This window comes from Caretta caretta, chromosome 14 (genome assembly GCF_965140235.1).
Source record: "Caretta caretta isolate rCarCar2 chromosome 14, rCarCar1.hap1, whole genome shotgun sequence".
NCBI classification, from domain to species: Eukaryota; Metazoa; Chordata; order Testudines; family Cheloniidae; genus Caretta; species Caretta caretta.
The window spans coordinates 13,162,378-13,176,290 of record NC_134219.1 but is presented as its reverse complement, the minus strand read 5'-3'; the positions used below and the strand labels follow the sequence as shown (position 1 = coordinate 13,176,290).

Below are 13,913 nucleotides of genomic sequence, written 5' to 3'. Positions count from 1 at the left end.
ATGCGTAAACTGAACAGGAGAAGATTTACTTGGCACTCATTTAGGACTGAATGTTGCAATGGAAATGTTTGAGGCAACATTGAACTCCAAGACTTTAGTGCATGATCAACTAAGTGAATAAAATAGGCCGCATACCAGATTTTTAAAAAAGGGTCTCTCCTTCCTGCAGATTATTCCTCACCTGGTATCATCCTCCATCTATAAAACACCAGAGATGGATACTATGAAAGTGAATGACTCGGAATGGGCAGAGGATAAGCAATGAAAGAAGAAACCCAATAGCCTGTAATAGGAAAGATCACCTATTTAAAACATGGGGAATGAAAAATCTCTGGACTATATATTATGATCCCAGTTATCCAAGCCTCCTAAACCAGCTGCACATCTCCCCACCTTAGTCTTAGAGAGCTCAGATAATCATCATCATCCAGGCTGAATGTTTGGACAATTTTTTTTTTAAACAATTAAGTCTAGACACATGAACAACAACATAACAGCATTATTAGGTTAAAGAGTGTATTTTTCAGGGTATTATTTACTTGACATTTTCCAGATTTGAATTTGAACACCTTTCAGAGGTGCTTACTTCCTTTTTAAAATAAAAGCCTTAATTTAAAACTGGATACTAAGCTGTAGAATTTCATTTATACTTGTTCATTGTTGCTTGATTAATGTCAAGGTAAGCCAGATGGTGAACTCAATACAAACAAGCTAGTTAAACACAGGGAGGAATGAACGCCTAAAAAAACCACACACACTATTGCTGTGTTTGAACTTTAGTCATCATGGGACTTAGGATAGCATTGTCAGTCCTGCATCTCTGACAAATCCCTTTGCTAGCCCAATACTTCTTCATAGCCCCATTCTCTCCACTGCAGGCCAAACACCTCACCTTGTTTTTACTTCCAGTACTGTACTTGGCTACTCCTAGAAAAAGCTAGACTCTTCTTCTCAAACCAAACCATGTGGTGATTTTGTGCCTAAGTCTTGTAACCTCAAGTGGGCTAGGACCAAGCCCCATTCACAAAGGCCGGTTTTAGAAAAATCAAGGTTCAGACAAATTTAACTATCGAGTTTTAGCTTAAAATGCATTTTTAATATGAGGCACTATACTGTCAATTATAGTTCCATTAACTTGCTCCCATTGTAAAACTAGAATTACAGTGGGCAGTTTGAACAAACTGTTGATTCTGTTAGCTGCTTTAAGGATTAAAAATAATGCAAGACAGTTCCAGTACCCCTCAATAAAATCAATGAGCATCAGTGCTCAAAAGAACATGCAAGAATGGGGAAAATACCTCCAAAATATTCTGTCAGTTAACCTGTTTTGTCAGCTCAAGGCAGCAGGCTAGTCTAACAGCCTCTGAATTTTCTTCCAGACACTCATATGGATAACTCAAGTAAAATGTTCATGCTTTGGAAGCCCAGTAAATTAGAACAGCAGCTGTTCCATCTATTTCTGGAATATAACTTATTCATTGTCAAATACTGTAGTTACATTAATTTTTTAAATAGATTATAAGATGAAAGTTTAAGAATCAGTTTGACTGTAAATCAAAAATTTTATTCACTCTACTTTCTGAGCTATTACTTCTTAACATAGAAACATAATGCTGACGTATTGGTCTATGACCTCTAGAGATAATAGTTCAAATCCACTCAGATTACATGGGAAGTGAATTTCACTGCAATACCTGAGTCCTTTCTAGATATGTCATATCACACAGTAACTCAACATTAAAAAAAACTTGTAATCTTAATTCTCAAGGGTAAACTAAAAAAACCACCACCTGATCCAGTTGTAAATGACTGCACATATGGAAAACTTGTTTGTGAATGTTTGTTCAAATAATGCTAGCCAAGTACTTAATCAAGCTGTGTGCTTTGCAAGAACTATTTTAGGTAAAGCAACCTATTATCGCGGTGTGTCAAGTAGAGCAACCACTTTCCATCATTCCTTTGTGATGCACTGAGTCAGACCTTTTTGCATCATTAGCATTTACAACACAATAACTGCAGTGCTCTTATGCTCAGCACAATACTAAAACAAAGACCACAACAGCCATTTAATTTTAAAGAATTTTAATACAAACTTAATATAAACTATTTCAGTCCCTCTTAACATGTAAGACACTGACTCAAAATACTTTTATACCATTTTTTCAAGTATTGCACAATGTAGGTACAAAATTAATATATACGATTACATTTTCTTCCATAATATATAGCAAAAATCTTTAAACTTTAACAGAAAATACAATTTGTGTTTCTTTTTGAAAAAAGCAAATATTTCGTACATTTTAATTCCACCACTAAGGAATATTCTGTACACTTTAAATTTTTTTTTTAGAATAATTGATGTCTAAGATGGATATTTTACAATTTCAGTAAAAAAAATACAACATGAAGCTGCTGCAGCTCTCACAGATCACTGTAGTAAAAAGATATAAATGCAATACCATGTTGTAGAAACAATATATATACTCTGATATTTTACAAACTTTGTACTAAATTAAATTATACAATTAGAAAAAGACCAATAAACCCACTTATTAGTGCCTCTTTTTTATATATATATATATATATATATATATAAAATCAGCCATGTCCTTGCTATATCTTAAATACTGTAAGAGGCCATATTTTGAGTATATTTTTTAATGTACAGTCAGTATAAAATAACTTTGTGCTTGGCTGGCAAATGAAAAAAGATGCATGTTGTATTTATCTAACCAAGCTTGAATGTATTCATACTACAAGCTTTAAAAAAGTCTCAAGAAGTGGAAAAAAAGATACACCCTTGGGTACATGCATTTGAACTTGTACAATAGGATTTATTTGAATTTCATTTTTGTTTTATTTTTAGTTAGCCATAACAGGCTGGAATTGCTGGTTAGAATACTGCATGTTGTTTAAGCTAAAATTCAAGCCATCAACAAAAGACTTCTCATTTAGACCTCCATAGGCTGCAAACATATCAAAGGCATTACTGTACTGGAGAGGACTGAGGTTAAGGGGGCTGTCACCAGGAAATATGCTACTGGTATTACCTTGACCCTGCATGTTAGGGAAAATGAACTCCTTTGCATTAGGAGAAAGGGCAGAAGTCTTCTGCTGTTGCTGCTGCTGCTGACTGCCTAGGCCAAGCCCATAGAGCGAGTGCATGGAGGAGGAAAGGGCTTTCTGCTTCAACAAGTCATTGACATTCAAGCCAAGGTTGGTGGGAGAAGTGCGGGCGACCTTGTTGCTACGGCCGCTATTCTTCATTTTGGTCGAGCCAAACTTGGTGGCAGCAAATGTGGCAGTGGTGAAGGTTAAAGGCTGAGTGGAGCGGGGCATGAAAGTTGGGCTCACAGCAGCAGAGTGACCAAAGGGAGGAGAAGGAGAGCTAGACACTGAAGATGCCGGGTCACTAATTGGCATGAACACCTGGGCCTCTGGGTTAAAGCTGTTCTTGATTTCCTTATCCAACTCACATCCATTTTCATTATCATCCACATAAAGCACTTTCACTGGTCCCTTTTCACCAATTTGATATGAAACCTCAAATGGGTCAATCCAAACACTAAGATCCTGAGGCAGGTTGCCGCGAACATCATCAATGTCCAAACCACTCTCTTTGGATGCTTGTTCTATGACTGGGTCCACTTTCTCCCCTACATGTATACATCTATACCCTGATCCTTTGTATGGCTTTTCCGGATACCAGTGCCCTTCATACTTCTTTTTAAGAAGTCTTTCAAGCTCTTCACCAAAAATGTTGACACGTCTTCTGGGAAGCTTATTGTACAAATATGAAATAATAAAATTGAGTGCTACTTGGATTTCAACCTGCATAGCTGCTATGCCAAAGTTTAATGTCTGTTTCAAAACCCAAAGAAAAAAAAAGTGTTCAAGATGCCACAGGGAAACAAAATTTCATTCAAAGTGCTGATTCTAGTAGATTATTATCCTTTCACCTTGAGTGTTCTTGTTCCTTTAAGAAAAAACAAAAGCAAATATATCCAAATAAGGAAAGCGTAAGATCAGGCTCCAAAGCCTAATATTTTGGTCTCTCACTATCTAGAATAGGTTATTTCCCATCAGAAGACATTTGTAACATATTGCCTATGAACATGACAGTTAAAACGGAGGACCTCAAATACATTCTGCAGAACTTATAAACAATACTATGGAAGATGCATTAGGAAGGTGTTTAATGAGTACAGCATAAGTCATTTCAAAATCATTTGAGCTTGCAGTTCAGCCCTTAAGTTATTTGCAAAGCAGCAAGTGTGTGTCTAGGACGTCATAGCAATGCTAACCGTGCCAGGCCTGTCAGGGGTTCAATTACCAATCCCCTATTCTGGGTGATTTATAGAACTCAGCTGCAAAATTTAGCACCAAGCTATTAATTTAGTGTAAAAGGTCTCAGTCAAAGAACCAGTTCTCATTTTAAGGTTTGCAAACATATCAGTTGGGCTTTAAGTTATAGATATACTAAAAAAATATCTACTGGTTGTTTTAGATGCATTTTGGCACTTGTATAATTTAACTATGCCACATATATCGTTTTAAGTCAAAGCCAAACACCTGCACCAACTGTGCATTTGATGGAAAATACAACTGAAAAAAGTGTCTACTGACCAAGGACAGGTATTCTTTTCCTCTCCCTCTAGAACTATTATAAGAATACTTTAAACACACATTGTGCACACACAATACAGCAAATACACATTTTCAGTCTTAATTATGGCTGGTAGTAATGGTCAATGAATCCATTCCTATCTACTGGTTCAAAAATTTTCATCTTCTATAAAAACTGCTTAAATATCAGCTAAATGCACATTTTAAAACAAAACAACATATATGGGAATTTTATAAAGCTATTATAGCCAATAGGGTCAATCCTCATTTTCATGAGATTGCCTCTCTCCCTCTTCAGATTTTATACTGTATATAAAATGGAGCCATGGAAGTCACTCCTTCATTAAGGGTATAACAGAAGTTCACATAAATATACAGTTAAAACAAGGGACAAGAGCAATATATAAAATAACATGCCTTGCTACTGAAAATCCTGCAATACCTTAGTATAACAGTCTGATTTAAAGATGGAGTTTCAATCATAGCTTAAGCAAAAAAACAATACATTTTGAGTTAACACCTACAGCAGTATTTTACCTAAAAGTTTTTTGTTTGGCACAGCATGACAATTTACAAAATTTAGTAAATCAGTCATTAAGGAACTGGAAAAGTCAAAGCCAATTTCCAAATTCTGCAATCCCTTTTTATATCCTGCCCCAATTGGGTAGTTTTGCAAAATTTAACCCCATTTTTAAAGCCTCCTTTAATCTCCCCCCTCTTCCCCCTCAAACATGATATGGGAACAGCCTGAGAGGCTGTATGATAAGGCGACCTTTAAACATTTGCTGGATCAGCACTGGGCGGGGATAAGGAAAGATCAAGGGCAAACAGAAGATATTTACAAAAGGGGACTAATTTGGTATGGAAAAAGTTGATTGGGGTAGTTAAAAGGGACACTAAAAATGATTTATTAATCCATCTGCTTCATCTCCCCTTCCCAATGTCCTTTAGGATAAAATGATTCTCAAAAACACCGAGCAGAAACTACAAATTCTTGTAAGCCCCAAAATTGAGCCGTGGTACAAGCAACTGAATAAACCAAACAGCTTGAACACTGCAAACAGGTGTTTTTTTTTTAAAAGGAGGATGACATTTCTAAGGTATCTAAGCATGTTAATTATTCTAATGGCAATGGCGGTGGGGGTTAAAAACAAGAGCCTTAAGCACTGTGTGGGGAGTTACATAACCAGACAGTTGGGTCTCATTAGATTTCTGCTCACAGCCCTGGGAGCTCTACCAGCAGCAAGAGAAGGAGGAAGAGCATTTTCTGAGCCCACAAGAGACAAAATGAAGGGGAAGAGGGATGACTGGAGAGAAAGGGGATAAGCCAGGCACTCTCTCCTGCACTAACAAGGCCAATACCCAGTTCTCCTGTGTACCCCACTCCCAGTGACACCCCTCAACCTTTGCTTGATTAGGCAGAGCCCTAAAGGCTGTTAGTGCTGGTTAAAATGCCCAAGCACAACGATATATACGAGTCAGTTTATGCAAAACTCACTCCTCTGAACCATGATGTGTAAAATGAACCCCTTTGGGAGGGTCCTCGCACCCCACGCCATGGCTTTGCCACTGACCAAAGTACCTCTATGCAATTGTGTCAGGCCCTACCCACATTCTCATTGCCCCGATCCCCCCCCCCCACAGGGCTGGGTCAATTCCCCCCCCCATAGGCCTGTTCCAATCCCATTTCCCTGGTCCTGCTCCTTCTCCCCCATGGGTCTGTGCCAACCCCCCCCCCAGCTCGGCTCCACAGCCCCTCCCCACACAGGGCCATGCCAAACCCCCCCACTACAGCTCCATAGCCCTTCCCCACATGAGGCTGTGCCAACCCCCCCCACTCCTGCTCCACAGCCCCCCCCCAGAATGTGCCAACCACCCCCACTCCGGCTCAATAGCCCTTCTCCGCACGAGGCTGTGCCAACCCCCCGCAACTCTGGCTCCATAGCCCTCCCTCCCATGGGACCAAGCCAACCCCCGCCACTCCAGCTCCATAGCCCTCCCCCTCATGGGACCATGCCAACCCCCCTCTCCAGCTCCACTGGGCTGTGCTAAACCCCCCCAGCTCCACCCCCCCCACAGGGCTGTGCCAACCCCCCGACCCCGGCTCCACAGCCATCACCCCCCACAGGGCCATGACAACAGCCCCCCTTCTGGCTCCAAAGCCCTCCCCCTCACGGGGCTCTGCCAACCCTTCTCTACAGCTCCACAACCCTCCTGCATGGGGCTGTGCCAACCCCACTCTCAACACCCCCCCAGGGGCGTGCCAACCCCTACAGGCTCCACACCCCTCCCCCCCCCAGGGGCATGCCAAACCTCCCCCCCGCGTGTGCCAACCCCCCTCCCCTTCCCCCCCCGCGCCCCAATCCCCCTCCCCTTCCCCCCCCGCGCCCCAACCCCGCGCCCCAATCCCCCTCCCCTTCCCCCCCCGCGCCCCAACCCCCCTCCCCTTCCACTGCCCTTCCCCCCCCGCGCCCCAACCCCCCTCCCCTTCCACTGCCCTTCCCCCCCCGCGCCCCAACCCCCCTCCCCTTCCACTGCCCTCCCCCCCCCGCGCCAACCCCCCTCCCCTTCCACTGCCCTTCCCCCCCCCGCGCCAACCCCCCTCCCCTTCCACTGCCCTTCCCCCCCCCGCGTGTGCCAACCCCCCTCCCCTTCCACTGCCCTTCCCCCCCCGCGTGTGCCAACCCCCCTCCCCTTCCACTGCCCTTCCCCCCCCCGCGTGTGCCAACCCCCCTCCCCTTCCACTGCCCTTCCCCCCCCCGCGTGTGCCAACCCCCCTCCCCTTCCACTGCCCTTCCCCCCCCCGCGTGTGCCAACCCCCCTCCCCTTCCACTGCCCTTCCCCCCCCCGCGTGTGCCAACCCCCCTCCCCTTCCACTGCCCTTCCCCCCCCCGCGTGTGCCAACCCCCCTCCCCTTCCACTGCCCTTCCCCCCCCGCGTGTGCCAACCCCCCTCCCCTTCCACTGCCCTTCCCCCCCCGCGTGTGCCAACCCCCCTCCCCTTCCACTGCCCTTCCCCCCCCCCCGCGTGCCAACCCCCCTCCCCTTCCACTGCCCTTCCCCCCCCCCGCGTGTGCCAACCCCCCCACTGCCCTCCCCCCCACTCTACTGCCCCTCCCGGTCTGTGCCGGCACCTCATTCACAGCCACCTCACCGCGTCTGTTCCCCCGCCCCGGACCCTAGCGGGCCCGCCCAGCCGGCACTCGCCCCCGAGCCGGCGGCGGTACTCACCCGGGGTGGGTGTAGGGGGTAGTGCAAACAGTCCCAGTGAGCGTGCGGGGGTCTCAGTGCCGAAGCCCCATGTCCGAGAGCCGGCTCGCTGCGGGGGAGGGGGGGGGGCTGCCCTGCTCACACCCCGGGACGGGCGCGCTCCGCCACAGCAGCTTCACTCCTTCTCCAGCGGGGGGCTCCCACTGCGCCCGTATATATCGCCTCCCTTGCCCCGCCCCCCGTCCGGCCCCGCCCCCAGCGCGCTGCCGTGCCCTGCGTGCCCCTCCCACCGCCATGACCGCCCTACCCCTCCCACCGCCCCGCCCCCAGCGCACTGCCTTGCCCCGCCCTTCCCCTGGCTGCCCCTCCCTCTCTATCCCCTACCCCTGCCTACACCCCTGCCCATCCCTCACACCCACACCCTGCCTGGCCCCTTCTCCTCCCAACCCATCTGCCCCCATCCCCCTGCCTGCCCCTCCCTCTCAACCCCCTTCCCCTGCCTACACCTCTGCCCATCTCTCACACCCTGCCTGGCCCCTTCTCCTCCCAACCCATCTGCCCCCATCCCACTGCCTGCCCCTCCCTCTCAACCCCCTTCCCCTGCCTACACCTCTGCCCATCTCTCACACCCTGCCTGGCCCCTTCTCCTCCCAACCCATCTGCCCCCATCCCCCTGCCTGCCCCTCCCTCTCAACCCCTTTCCCCTGCCTACACCTCTGCCCATCTCTCACACCCTGCCTGGCCCCTTCTCCTCCCAACCCATCTACCCACTCCTTCTCCCATCCCCCTCCCACCACTCTGCCTGACCCCTTCTTCTACCAACTCTGCTGATACTGCTACCCCCTGCCTCTCTCCCATATACCTGTCTGTCCCACTCAACGCCCTCGCACTCCCGAGCCCCTTCTCCTCCCAACCCTTATAGCCCCTGCCTATTCCTTCCCTCTCCCGTATACCTGCCTTTTGCATCCAACACCCACCCCCCTCCCTTACCTCTGCCTGACCCCTCCCATGCTCCTCCTTCCCACACCTTGATTGATTCCTCCTGCCCTATTCCCCCTCCCACTGCCCTGCCTGGCCCTTCCTCGCCTGCCATTCCCCTGCCTCCTCCATCTCCCTTCCCCCTGTAACCTTCCTTCCCCTGCTGCTTTCCCTTGATTATCCCCTAATTCCTCCTTATATACCCCTCTCTCCCATCCCTACTGCTGTGCATCCCATCCTCCCCATGTCTCTTCCTAGCTCTTTATCCCCTCCCCTTCTCCATACATTCTCTCCCATCCCCATCTCGTTCTCTACTACCTCCCTGTATATCCCCCCCCCAGCTCTCTCCTTCCCCCTAAATCTATCTACTCCTCCCTGTGCTTCCACCCAAGTTCCATATACCCTCCCCCATTCCCTTTGTGTCCCATCCCCCCCATCTCAGGGGCCAGGGAGGAGTGTCCGCCCTCTACGTCAACTCATTCACCCCCTCCCCCCCCTTTCCCCCCTCCCATTCCCAGAGCCTGGTTGCATCAACACCCTACGTCACCCCCTTCAGTAATGGAGGCAGCCTGCGTGGAACTACAACTCCCATGATCTCTGGGGTGCCTGGGAAGGAAGCGCCCTGGAAGGCAGCGGGAGGGGAGAACCGATTAGGGAGGGAGGGAGGGAGCTGGTGAGGTGAATGTGGCACAGTAAAGCGTTAATACACCCCCCCCCCCCCCCGCTGCCCCGAGAAGTGTTACTGCAGAAGCTGCCTGCTAGGGTCACCCTAGCCCCCTTTGTGGCCACCTCAAGGGCAAGGGGGCTGGCTGGGCCTGCCCCCTCCACCCCTTATCTTCCCTCTCCACAGGGATGGGGCATGGGGGGGCGGGGGTGATGCAGGGAGCAGCCACACCTCCTGGTGTCCTGCCACGGGTTGCCAGAGGTGTCAGTCACCAAGGGCCAAGGCCTAGCACCACCACTGGTGTCACCTCCTCCAATCAGTGTGAGCCTGTACTGCCACTGAGTCACCTGGGGGGGGCAGGGAGAGAAGAAAAGGGAGGGTGAGGAAAGGAGGAAGAGAGTCAGAGGGGAGGCAGGAGGGAGGAGTTAGAGGGGGGAGACAAGGAGGGAGGGGAGGAAGGGAAAGAAGGATAGAGAAGATGGGAAGGGTGATCCTTGAAAAGCCATTGGGTGAGGAAAACTGTCACTCAGAGAGAGGAGGCTGGGAGGAAAGGGATGAGAAAAGAAAAGGGAGAGCAGGCAAAGATCCTGTTTCTATAGGAGTGACAGATGAGCCACACTAGGCCAGGCTCACTGCAGCTGGTACCCCCTGCCGGGGGTGGGGGGGTGGGGAGAGTTACATCCCCAGAATGTAGGGAGAGTGGGATGGGCAGAGTATTCAAAACCAGTTTTTGGGAGGGGCAGCCACAACCAGCACCCAGGAACACACCAGATGATTGGAATGTAATTGTCTTCTATATTTCTTTTTCTCCTTCTCCTCTTTTTTTTCCCTGCTAAAAATATTGCCCACAGGTAGCAACGATGACCGATTGGCTAGATTCACTCCTTAGTAACCATCTGATTGGTCATTCAGTATCTAGGAGGAATACGTCAAACTTCAGTTTGGAGGGGAAATAATTAAAGGGGGGGGGGAGAAAGAAAGAAGCAGTGAATGGAGTAGCCATCTCCCCACTTCCCCTATTCAGTGGCATTGCCACAAAAAAACACCAGGCACAGGGCTGACTTGTCCAGGAGCAAGGAAAGCAGTACACAGCTGGTTAAGAAAGTTAAGCAGCAGCTAATCTAAAATGAGCTGTGTGCCCTAGTGAAAACAGGCAGATGCCAAAATGTTTGCAGAGAGCTTAATACAATGGGGCCCAGATCCTGATTTGGGCCCTTGGGCACTACTCACAAAAGAAATAGTAAAACAGAGCACTTGTTTACCTCTTAACTGGATAAAGACTAATGCTAGAGGCATATGATTTTAGATGGGGCCTTGCCACAACTAAAAACAAACAAAAAAAAATCATTGCATGTAACAAAGCATGCAGCACTGGTTCTGGGCTTCAGGAATGTCAAGAGTCCAAATATTCAGAAGCTGTTTCTCCTCACACACCAATGGAAATCAGGAATAGTACCATTTAATTCAATGGAGTGATATCAGATTAAAACCATTCTATGTGAGTGGAGAATCAGGCCCTCAGTATGCAGGCTCCTTAAAAGTCAGTTCACTGTTTTGTTTTTTAATATCAGTTGTGTGTATTATTAGGCTGCAATTATTGCTTTAAACCTTAGTTTTTATGACTAGCTTCAAACCAGACAATAAGTCAAATGAGCAGGAACAGTCTTTAGAAAACAAAATATAAACTGCCCCCTCCCTCTCCTTCTCTGTGTTTGTGTAATAATACAGAATTTTGGCATGAAGTCCCAGGAGAAATTTGAAAGTACTGGTCATAAGAAACATCAGGACTCTTAAATCTTTGGAATCTAGAAGTTGGGATTCTCATGTTATCACAAGACTCCAGGAGCTGGGGTTTTAAAAAATCATCAAATATCACAAGACTCATGATAATATTGCAAGCATTTGCAATATTGGTACTGCTCCCATGAGTAATCGTTGCAGGATCTAGTCCCCAGATGCGACTTAGGGACAGTGTGGTTTTGTTTTGGTTTTTTTTTTTGGGGGGGGCGGATTATTATTTTTACAATTTGATTTTCAAATAATGTGAAATAATTGCAAAAAGTAATTTCAAGTAAAAGGACAAAGCTATATTTTTTAAATTAAAATATCATTGGGCTACTTGGGGCAACAACAAAAAAAGGAATTGATTGTTTTTGCAACAGATTAGCAGGTGTCAGTTGCTTCAATAAACATTCCATCATATTATTTTGCTTAAGAGTCTAGTCTTAAAGGAGATGGAAGAAGGAGTTTTCCCCATCTAAGCAGCTTGTTGGGGAGCAGTAAAAAGCTACACACAACTTCATGGATCAGGTAATGGAAATGGCTTCTTTTCAGGTCCAGTGATGAAGATAGGATTTTGGAAGCAGGAATCAGAATTAACCGTAGTAATGCTGCCCCGCACTCCATCTCTAAATTTCAGTGCTTTCATTGCATTTATAAGTCACCAACTGGAAATCCGCTTAGCAAGCTGTCTTAAAAAACTGAAGAATTCTGCTGCTGGGCTGCTAAACAAAATTGTGATGATCAAGCCTTAAAAGGTTATAAAAAATGGAAGCTTTTTCTTTTAAATGCTTTTAACATTAAATACATGAAACCGTTGTGATCTGAATTAAATACACAAAGAAAACAAATTCAGAATTAAGGCAGCTGTGGGATTCTTACCTCTTTTATAGTTCTAAAGATGGAAATGGACATTTTTATATTTTAATGAAAATGTTTAATGTAGTAATGCTATCATACACTATAGAAAAAATCATTACACTTTGGGACACATGGTTCTCACTGCAAGAAAAGATGCTAACCATAACCTCTTCAGCAGGAAGAATGAAATGCACTTCCAAAGGAAGTCATGACATTGTCCTTCATCTGTCTGGGAAGAGAACACTTACTCCAACGCTGTAGTGACTATTTTATGCCTTCCACATACAGTACATCAAAAGTAGGGTTCCATAATACTTTAATATCGAATTTCCAGAATCTTAAAAGATACAGGGTCTAAACCAGCATTCCTTGCACACCAAAAACTCTCAACTGATTTTAAACAAGAGTTTTGGGTTCACAAGGAACGTGGAATTGTACCTACAATGTCTTTTATTTATTTTTATTAATATACAACCAAAAAAGCACCTATCCCTATGCTCTAGGGAAATCTTTTTAAAATAAAACCAATAAAAATATGTCCAGTAGCGAAACTTCATCCACATTACTAAGATTATCCAACCAGATGATTAATTTTAAGAGAAAATATGTATAGTGCCTTTTCCTTCCTGAAAAACCTAGCCCACCTTCTTCCCTACCAGACCAGCACAATATGAGCTATTTCAGACCAATGTGGGGAGGGGGAGTCAAAGGCCACAGGAGAGGCCCTATCAGCAGTTCCCTCTCTGTTAAATCGAAGTGGGGAGCTCCATCTTGAGCCCAGCCACCAAACACAACAGTAGTGGCAGTATCATGTGGTGGCTGCCATCTTGGAGATTGAATCAGGGACCTCTAAAGCTAAAATAAATGAATCGCTACAGCCTGAACTAAAGAGCTGAGCTCTATAGTGGAGAGTGGTAACAGACTCACATCTTCAGAGGGGAGCATGTAATGTACAGCGACCAATGAGTTACAGTAGCATAGGGAAAGAGGTGGTCTCTGAAAAGGCAGGACCCAAGCTATATGACAGGGGAGCTTGGGGCTTCATTTACTTACAGCAAATGGCAACAAAGGAAACTGAAAAGAACTCCAGTGAAATAATGTGGAATCTCAGCAGAGCCAGCTTAATACACTAGGCTTGATTCTCCACTGCCTTCCTCTTGTGTAGTCATTTCCATCTGTGAAAAGTGAGGGCAAAGAGCTACAACATCACAATGGTTTTACACCTAATTTGCACAAAATGTAAATAATTCAATGACATACAAGGAAGGGGAGAATCAAGCTAACAGTGTGTATCCACCTTTATTTTGAATATTGATTTACAAACATGGCTGCAGCAAACATACTTTTCTAGAACACAGGCTTGCTGGATAAAACTTTATCTTCAGGGAGATCTTTTGTTTGTTTTTTTGTTAAATAAAGGACATTGTCAATGAGAGATACTATCACCACCATTAATTATTAAGGCCCCAGTTTAGGAAAACATCTCGATTCACGACTGCATTTAAGCACTTGCTTAACTTGAAGCCAGTGGGATTTAAGCACATGCAGAAGTGCTGTCCTAAATAGGGATAGGTTTAAATAGACACCTAAGGGCTTTTACTCTTCACCTTTCCAACATGTTTACTTTTTACATTTCACTCAGACTGGACAAACTATATGTAAATAGATTGGTTAGGTTTAGGATCAGGTCCTACCTTCATGTAGAGCCCCAGAAATTCGGCAAGGACACAATGCTCTACCCACATACATTCAGTTGAAGGATCTGCCCCTTTGTTTGTTTCTAGTCCTGTTCACTT

At 46.0% G+C, this 13,913-nt stretch overlaps 1 protein-coding gene across 1 annotated transcript; it reads right to left on the bottom strand.

Moving 5' to 3' along the window:
• Positions 1 to 2,065: 2,065 nt before the first annotated feature.
• TOB1 (transducer of ERBB2, 1) lies at positions 2,066 to 8,045 on the bottom strand. Its single transcript, XM_048818096.2, has 2 exons — positions 7,857 to 8,045; positions 2,066 to 3,976 (listed from the first exon to the last, which is right to left on the bottom strand). The coding sequence occupies exon 2, from the start codon at positions 3,835 to 3,837 to the stop codon at positions 2,863 to 2,865; it is 975 nt and encodes a 324-aa protein (XP_048674053.1). The 5' UTR covers positions 3,838 to 3,976; positions 7,857 to 8,045; the 3' UTR covers positions 2,066 to 2,862.
• Positions 8,046 to 13,913: the final 5,868 nt, after the last annotated feature.

What these genes read in the sequence shown, in the direction of transcription:
- TOB1 (XM_048818096.2), bottom strand. Translation starts at nt 3,837, where the DNA reads ATGCAGGTTGAAATCCAAGTAGCACTCAATTTTATTATTTCATATTTG.